This window comes from Monopterus albus, unplaced genomic scaffold (genome assembly GCF_001952655.1).
Source record: "Monopterus albus unplaced genomic scaffold, M_albus_1.0 scaffold13.1, whole genome shotgun sequence".
In the NCBI taxonomy this organism is placed as follows: Eukaryota; Metazoa; Chordata; class Actinopteri; order Synbranchiformes; family Synbranchidae; genus Monopterus; species Monopterus albus.
Genome location: NW_018127893.1, coordinates 1,862,802 through 1,872,050, shown reverse-complemented (window position 1 = coordinate 1,872,050; position 9,249 = coordinate 1,862,802). Strand labels below are relative to the sequence as shown.

At 39.2% G+C, this 9,249-nt stretch overlaps 1 protein-coding gene across 7 annotated transcripts in view; it reads right to left on the bottom strand.

The window, feature by feature from the left end:
* The window catches only part of degs2 (delta(4)-desaturase, sphingolipid 2), a 7,786-nt gene extending 3,622 nt beyond the window's left edge, over positions 1-4,164 (bottom strand). For 2 of the 7 annotated variants that reach the window (XM_020590841.1, XM_020590836.1), the window contains exon 1: positions 3,395-3,711. Coding sequence is in view for 5 of the 7 variants with exons in the window: in XM_020590836.1 (XP_020446492.1) it covers positions 3,395-3,659 (265 nt within the window). In the remaining 2 variants the exon portion in view is untranslated. Of the gene's footprint in view, positions 1-3,394; positions 3,712-4,039 lie in introns of those variants that run through there. The other 5 variants (XM_020590837.1, XM_020590839.1, XM_020590838.1 and 2 more) reach the window with 5 other exon arrangements.
* Between the last annotated feature and the right edge of the window lie 5,085 nt (positions 4,165-9,249).

Sequence of the window (9,249 nt, the reverse complement as noted above, 5' to 3'; positions counted from 1 at the left end):
AAAGAAAATCTGTCATGAATCCATCAGAGAGGCTGTTTACCATGACTTAGTGACTTTTTCAAAAGGCTGATTACAGCATATCACTGTGTGAATAAGAACACCACTGAGCTTGTTGTAAGATACAGTATGTATATGTGGATAGATACACTCACCAGCCACCTTAATAGTCACACCTGTACAACGATATGCACTTCAATGCAACACTTCCACCTTAACATCTGTGTTTATGAAGCTTAAAATGTTTGTTTTTATCAAATTGTCAAATGTAAAAATTCAATGGTATGTGTCTATATTTTTGTCCTTCCCAGCTACATACATGAGAGGGTCAAAATATTAGGAACCTTTCTCTTGGGAAGCACCTGCTGAGTACATCATTTTTAATTGGCAGAGGTGTTGTTTTGCTGAGGGACATGAAACCTGGATACATGAGTGGTTGAAAAATGGAATGGAAAACATGCATGGAACAGAAAACAGTGATTGGTCAGCAGACCTGAGGGACTATGAAGGTGAGGAGTTCAGAAATGCACAAAAACAAATCTGAGTCTTAAATTTCAGTTGTGTGCTTCACAGAAAGACAGAAATGTGACACCAGGTAATGGCAGTGTTGAAGTACTAGAGTTCAGTTTGAATCCTATTTTTCACAAGTCATATTCAACTTGGACTTCAGAACTGATGACTCACTCTTGAGCAATGACTTCATTCAGACTCAGAAGTTGGAGACTAACTTGTTTTTCTTGCAACAGGCCATGATGTTTTGGCAAAAGACATTTATATCAAAACCTGTTTGCCCACACCATGTCGTATCAGGCACACTTGCATTGAAGTGTACAGTCCACCTCTCAAACTAAATATGACACTTCACTTTCCATTAACCTTGTAGAGTAGGTATATGCACTAATGATGACATTTGTTTGACTCTTGTCACACTAAGTAAACTCCTCGGTGAGAGCTAAAAAGGTGAGAGTTGTGTTGATCGTGTTTAATGTTAATCTTGATGACCCAATTCAGGTAACAGATTTGACTCTGACTACTCTTTGACTTGAACACTGGAGTTCAGTGGCTCAACTACAGCGCTGGGTAATGGCACATGCAAATCTGGCCTGCTTCTTTGCTTTCAGCCCACCTGTGTAATCCCTGTATGCAAACTGGCCTCACCACAGTAACTAAAATGTTAGACACCAGAGTCTGGGCTCTTTCTGCTGCAAGTCGGTCTCTCCTTTACTCAAAACCTCTTTATCCAGTTAAAGTTTAGCCAAGAGAAATTCCCTACCGCTCCCCTACAGTCACTCCTTTTAAAACAATGTATTAAGAGAGTACCAACATAATCTTTGGCACATACTCCTTTTTAATCTGCTGTAGGGTCTGAACTCACCTCCACTGTGTCATATGCTCTCATGCTGTACTGGTTACAGCCATGTTTATAGGTTACAGTACAATCAATAACCAGGCATAATAAAAGAAACTGTTTAAACTGCACAAAGCATATGTGTGTATGCCATTATTTATCAGAGATACAAGTCCTTTTTACCTAACATTCACATATATAAGGTTTCAGCTCACATTCTGTACTTCCTGACATACAGTCACATAATTCCCCTATGTACAGTAAGGTTTCAGCTTTCAATGTAAAACGATTTAAGATTCAAATGCATGCTCAAAGTTGAATGACAATTGAATATATTCACTGCTGCAGTGTTAGAATCATTTATCACCCATGTAACCTCCCAAGATAACTTGTGTTAATGTCTATTGAACATGCAAAATAATCAAATCAAAGTGTTTGTGTAAGGAAACATGTTTCCCTGCACAATGAAATTCTTCCTTAGCTGTCCACAATGAATGCAAAACAATATAGTCTAAATATAAAATAAAAATAAACAGTAATACAAAATAAAGGCACTTTAAAAACAGCAAGTGAAAAATATATGCTACAAACAGCTGTATGTGCAACAGTCAAGCAATGGATATGCAATTATGCATGTGCAAACTGAGAAACAGTACAGGAGGCATTACATGATGTAATTCCTGGTTATATACACCTCTTGCGTGCAGACATGCCAAACAACAAGCCATGTCAATCAAAGTTTCCCACATTAGAATGTGATAGAAAGTGAGACACAACAACCTCTGACACTTGTCCTCTGCCTGTCCCCACAGGGCAGGGCAGAGGGTTATCAAACCAAAATGCTTTAATAATTCAAGGATCAGTTGTGCAGAACAGCCCATAACTTTCTAAACCCTTCTTTCACACCAGAGCAACCATGAAACGGCTGGACACAGCCAAGATCAAATAGGCCACATCAGCAGACTAAACTATTTCCCTACTGACTTGTATAAGCAAAGATGATGTTTCTGATATAGATTTAATAACCTTGAAAAAGTAGTAAAATATGAAAGAGCATAAATGCCAACACATTTTAGAAAAATATTATCTTGCATTAATAGACTAATGATAAAAGATTTAAGACACTATTTTTTTAGGGATCCTGTGTAGCCTGTGTGTAACAAGCAGGGATTGTCTTGTTACCTAGCAAACTCAGAGGCTTTGTGGACTGCACCTGCCATCAATGCCAGTCGGAGAAACAAATAAAACTATGACACTTGAAACAGATGGGTTTGCACAAAATGAACATGTCGGTCTGTTCTGTGAACTTTTTCAAGGGAAACTAAACTAATCTTCAGGCATTTAGTCACAAGACTGACTCAAAAATACCTCTTATCTCCACTTGAACATCATGACAACAACCTCCCTTTGTCAGTTTTACTACAAAACGCCACCAAAAAAATACTGCAAATGCAGCCTCAAAGTCTGTGACTAAGAAAGATAGCAATGTGAGAAACGCCCAATAAATCATGCCTGAATGATAAGAATGAACGCGTTGACAAAGCTTTTAATCGTGTCAGTCCATTAGCACTGAATTTTAAGGTTTATTTGGCCTTTATCATTAATGTCTTGACCTTTAAAAACTGGAACTTTAAACGTTTTAAAAAAACGATTTGTGTAACTTACCATTAACAGGTAAGCCAAACTAATTACTCCAAACTGTGTTTATATATGTTGCTACATCCCCTGCATCCATTAGTGTATAGTTTGTTAAGCAACAGCTAGTAAACTGGTTGAACCGGTGTCGTGTCGAGATCAGTTCCCCCGTTGAGATGTGTTTCCCCTATTCTGAACCCTTATCACAGATTCGCTAAGAGAAACTGTTTTAAAAGGGTTCCCCTTGTCAAAGACATCCTGACACAAGACCAGCTACATTTTTTTTTATAAATAAGCTATGGCCAGAAATAATGCACTCTTCAACTTGTTACAGTAACGTAAATTAAGCAGATTTCCCGGTGATGGTGAAAAGTTTCATATAGATATTCAATAGTTTTATAGACTATTTCTTACCCAGTATTTCTTTTCTTCTTGACGTGTGCGGCTGGTCAGTGTAGACCCATTCAAAATCAGCTCTTCCACCTTTCTTCCCCATGACTATCATTTCAACGTGCGAATCAACTTGCTGTGAGGCGTAAAGTATTTCATTGAGACACACCTGCTGACACAGGTTGCAGAGTGATGGTGTGAAGACAGGCCCCTCCCCCGAGCTCAAGGACAGATAATGTTTGCGTTGTACCTGCTGAGACTTACGAAAACCATATGCTCCGCAAAACATGCACAAGCCTTTGCGATCTCACACGAGAAACTACAGTGCTGCTATGGTTACCAGAGATAACTATAGTTACCAAGAATGCTAACAGGTATTTCTAAAGGAATCAGAATCAGATTCTGCTTTATTGGCCAGGAGTGTCGGACACACGAGGAATTTGACTCTGGTACATCGGCTCTCAATGTGCATGTACATATCCCCATGCAAGGGGCAAGTAAACAGTAAACCGGCATAAGGCTGTGTAATATAATAAAAATAATCAGCAGTATTACAAGCAACAAACAGTGCTAACAATGCAAAATAAGCATTCTAAACAGGCAGTAAACGATGCTGACAAACAAAGGAATGCTCATTGAAATGAGATAATAGGAATAAAGATAGAGTACTTCAAAATTGAGACCTGGGGGGCACTTCCTGAAGTCCGCTGTCATCTCCACTGAATCTTAAAAAGACAACGGTCAGCATCCCATAAACACGTTTTATTTATTTTGCACTTATAGTATATGGCACATGAACTTTTAAATATTATGGTTATTCAAATTGCTGGAGTTTTTTGTTTTGTAAATTTTGCTGATTTTCTGCATTCACGGTAAGCTCAAGACACGTACATTTCACATTCACTGTTAGTAAGTTGAACTGTGTCTGCACACGGACTGCATGAGCTAATTTGATTATTATTTATTTTGGTGATCACCATTGAAGTGTAAGCAGAATTCATTAATATATGTCTAAAAATCTGCCTGTGAAATTCCATCCAAATACATGAAAATTCACATGTCTAATTACTATACCAAAGTTATTTTGATTTTTTTTTTAAAGCGCAAACAGGACGCTTTCCCACTGTAAAATGCTGGACCTTATTGTGACGGACGGAAGTTCCAGCCCAGCAGGTGGCGGTAATGCGCCTTAAATTGGCTTGCAAACCATCAATAAACATAAGAAGAGGAAGAAGACGCGCGGAAGTATGGTAACGAATGTGCTGTTAGCATTAACATCTCTGTTGGGATGTCGCCAAGAAATGCAACTCAACACAATGTTTTTTTTTAATCTTGCTACAAACATAATTACGTTTTCTCTTTACAATCTTGAGTGGTGCGATCCTGTGTATATGAGTGCAAGACTGTGAACACACGTAACGTGAGCGGGCTTACTTTTTTAGACATCAGGCTAACGACGTTGTTGCTAGCTAGCGCTTTTTGAAGAAGAAGAAATGAGCCTCTTTAAACTCAGCACCGGGAAAAGAATGGACAAAGCCCTGGGAACGCCAAACAACAAATTTGTCCTGGACGACCACTCTTATTTTGAGGTGAGCACTAATCCTTACAGTAAAAATATGGATAAAGCTGAGGATCTAACCCTACAGCCTTTACCCGATTATCTGTTGACCAGCCCAGCTAAAAAAGAAAGTCTCACCAACGACCTCTCTTTGTATGAGCTGCAGTCGAACATCATTAGTGCCTTAACGGTGAAGATAAATCAGAGAGCAGACAAGCTGGAAAGCATAACTGACAACGCCAACACCGTTGAAGAGCTTAAAAACTCCCTGGAATGTGTTTATGGGGAAGTCAGTGACATTAAAAAAGCAACAAAAGCATTAAAAACAACAAAACGAAATCAGTAGCCTATCTGACAGAGTGGCAGACGCTGAACGCTATAAGAGATGGTGTCTGCGCCTTTACGGTATGGCTGAAGAGGAGGGTGAAGCTGTAAAGCGGAGAGGCTCCCTGATTTGCCAAAAGGTGGGTGAGAAGGCGCCGGAGAGCATTGATATTGCACATAGACTAGGCAAATGTGGCATCTCAAATACAAATACAGAACCCCATACTTCGCTCCGTGAGGGATCTTATCTGGTAGACAACAAAAGACAACGAATTCCCGAAAGAGAAAAGGATCTAACGACAACGGAGAAGGATACCAGAGCTGCCTTGTGGCCAATTGTGGGAAAAGCCCGGAAAAAATAGTCAGAAGGAGATTTCCCATCCATGGGAAAAAGAGTCCTCCAGGATAAGAACCATCTTCCCACTGCATGAGCAGAGATTTGTTAAAACTCACAACGAGAATTGCAGAATGGTAAACTGTGTCTCTGAACAGATCATCTCTTATTTGGTCTGTTGTCATCTTTGAACTGACATCACTGAAGTTCAACAGAACCAACCGGAAACTGACTCTTAATAAGAGACCTATTTAGGGACATTGTTATTAGAGTTATGATTGAGCGTTCTTATTCAACTCGAGCTAAATCAAGAAGAAAATCAATAGTGATACCAAACCACAACTTTTTATGGTTCTCATATTTACACAGGTTAACAGATTTGACGGAGTTGTTCATTTCTCGGTTAACGTTCTCAAAGGTAGTTACAGACGTGGACAAAATTGCCGGTACCCTTCTGTTAAACAAAGAAACTCACAATGGTGACTGAAATAACGTGAAACTGACAAAAGTAGTAATAAATAAAAATTTACTGAAAATTAACTGACAGTCATTGCTTTTGAATTGTGGTTCAACAGAAGCATGAGAAAAAAAAAACTAACTAATGAATCTGTCCTTGACAAAAATGAAGGTACCCTTAACTTAATATTTTGTTGCACAACCTTTTGAGGCAATCACTGCAACTCCCAATGAGACTTCTGCACCTGTCAACAGGTATTTTGGCCCACTCCTCGTGAGCAAACTGCTCCATCTGTCTCAGGTTTGAAGGATGCCTTCTCCAGACTGCATGTTTCAGCTCTTTCCACAGATGTTCAATAGGATTTAGATCAGGGCTCATAAAAGGCCACTTCAGAACAGTCCAATGTTTTCTTCTTAGCCATTCTTGGGTGTTTTTAGCTGTGTGTTTTTGGGTCATTATCCTGTTGAAGGACCCATGACCTGCAACTGAGACCAAGCTTTCTGACACTGGGCAGCACATTTCGCTCCAGAATGCCTTGATAGTCTTGAGATTTCATTGTACCCTGCACAGATTCAAGACACCCTCTGCCAGCTGCATCAAAGCAGCCCCCAGAACATAACTGGGCCTCCTCCATGTCTCACAGGAGGTACAGTGTTCTTTTTTTTTGTATGCTTCATTTGTGCGTCTATGAACATAGAGCTGATAGAACATAGAGTTTTGTCTCATCTGTCCAAAGGACATTCTTCCAGAAGCTTTGTGGCTGGTCCATATGCATTTTGGCAAATTCCATTCTCGCTTCTTTAGGAGTTGCTTTCAACAGTCGTCCTCGGTCGTCTTCCATGAAGTCCACTGTGGCTCAAACAGCGACGGATGGTGCGATCTGACACTGATGTATCTTGACCTTGGAGTTCACCTCTAATCTCTTTGGAAGTTGTTCTGGGCTCTTTGGTTACCATTCGCATTATCCGTCTCTTCAATTTGTCATCAATTTTCCTCTTGCGGCCACGTCCAGGAAGGTTGGCTACAGTGCCGTGGACCTTAAACTTCTGAATAATATGTGCCACTGTAGTCATAGGAACATCGAGCTGCTTGGAGGTGATCTTATAGCCTTTACCTTTAACATGTTTGTCTATAATTTTCTTTGTAATCTCCTGAGACAACTCGCTCCTTAGCTTTCTGTGGTCCATGTTCAATGTGGCACACACCATGATACCAAACAGCACAGTGACTACTTTTCACCATCTAAATAGGCAATAGACTGATTACAAGTTTGAAAATACCTGTGATGCTAATTACAGGACACACTTTAGTTTAACATGTCTCTATGGTCAAATTATTTTCAATCCTTTCTAGGGGTACCATCATTTTTGTCCAGGCCAGTTTCATTAGTTTCTTTTTTTTTAATTCTTCTGTTGAACCACAATTCAAAAGCAATGACTTATTTTCATTAGTAAATTTAGTACATTTTTTTAATTACTTTTGTCAGTTTCACGTTATGTCAGTGACCATTATGAGTTTCTCTTTGTTTAACAGAAGGGTACCAACAATTTTGTCCATGTCTGTATACAGTGGGTATGGAAAGTATTCAGACCCCCTTAAATTTTTCACTCTTTGTTATATTGCAGCCATATGCTAAAATCATTTAAGTTCATTTTTTTCCTCATTCAGAGTTAAGTTATGTTTTGACAGGGGGGGGAAACACTTATTCACACAGGGCTTTGTAGTTTTGGATTTTGTTTTCCCTTAATAATAAAAACCTTCATTTAAAAACTGCATGATGTGTTTACTTGTGTTATCGTTGACTAATATTTAAATTTGTTTGATGATCTGAAACATTACAGTGTGACAAACATGCAAAAAGATAAGAAATCAGTAAGGGGGCAAATACTTTTTCACACCACTGTATGCATTTTGGCAAATTCCATTCTCGCTTCTTTAGGAGTTGCTTTCAACAGTCGTCCTCGGTCGTCTTCCATGAAGTCCACTGTGGCTCAAACAGCGACGGATGGTGCGATCTGACACTGATGTATCTTGACCTTGGAGTTCACCTCTAATCTCTTTGGAAGTTGTTCTGGGCTCTTTGGTTACCATTCGCATTATCCGTCTCTTCAATTTGTCATCAATTTTCCTCTTGCGGCCACGTCCAGGAAGGTTGGCTACAGTGCCGTGGACCTTAAACTTCTGAATAATATGTGCCACTGTAGTCATAGGAACATCGAGCTGCTTGGAGGTGATCTTATAGCCTTTACCTTTAACATGTTTGTCTATAATTTTCTTTGTAATCTCCTGAGACAACTCGCTCCTTAGCTTTCTGTGGTCCATGTTCAATGTGGCACACACCATGATACCAAACAGCACAGTGACTACTTTTCACCATCTAAATAGGCAATAGACTGATTACAAGTTTGAAAATACCTGTGATGCTAATTACAGGACACACTTTAGTTTAACATGTCTCTATGGTCAAATTATTTTCAATCCTTTCTAGGGGTACCATCATTTTTGTCCAGGCCAGTTTCATTAGTTTCTTTTTTTTTTAATTCTTCTGTTGAACCACAATTCAAAAGCAATGACTTATTTTCATTAGTAAATTTAGTACATTTTTTTAATTACTTTTGTCAGTTTCACGTTATGTCAGTGACCATTATGAGTTTCTCTTTGTTTAACAGAAGGGTACCAACAATTTTGTCCATGTCTGTATACAGTGGGTATGGAAAGTATTCAGACCCCCTTAAATTTTTCACTCTTTGTTATATTGCAGCCATATGCTAAAATCATTTAAGTTCATTTTTTTCCTCATTAATGTACACACAGCACCCCATATTGACAGAAAACAGAATTTTTGACATTTTTGCATATTTATTAAAAAAGAAAAACTGAAATATCACATGGTCATAAGTATTCAGACCCTTTGCTCAGTATTTAGTAGAAGCACCCTTTTGAGCTAATACAGCCATGAGTCTTTTTGGGAATGATGCAACAAGTTTTTCACACCTGCATTTGGGGATCCTCTGCCATTCCTCCTTGCAGATCCTCTCCAGTTCTGTAAGGTTGGATGGTAAACGTTGGTGGACAGCCATTTTCAGGTCTCTCCAGAGATGCTCAATGGGGTTTAAGTCAGGGCTCGGGCTGGGCAATTCAAGAACAGTCACGGAGTTGTTGTGAAGCCACTCCTTCGTTATTTTAGCTGTGTGCTTAGGGTCATT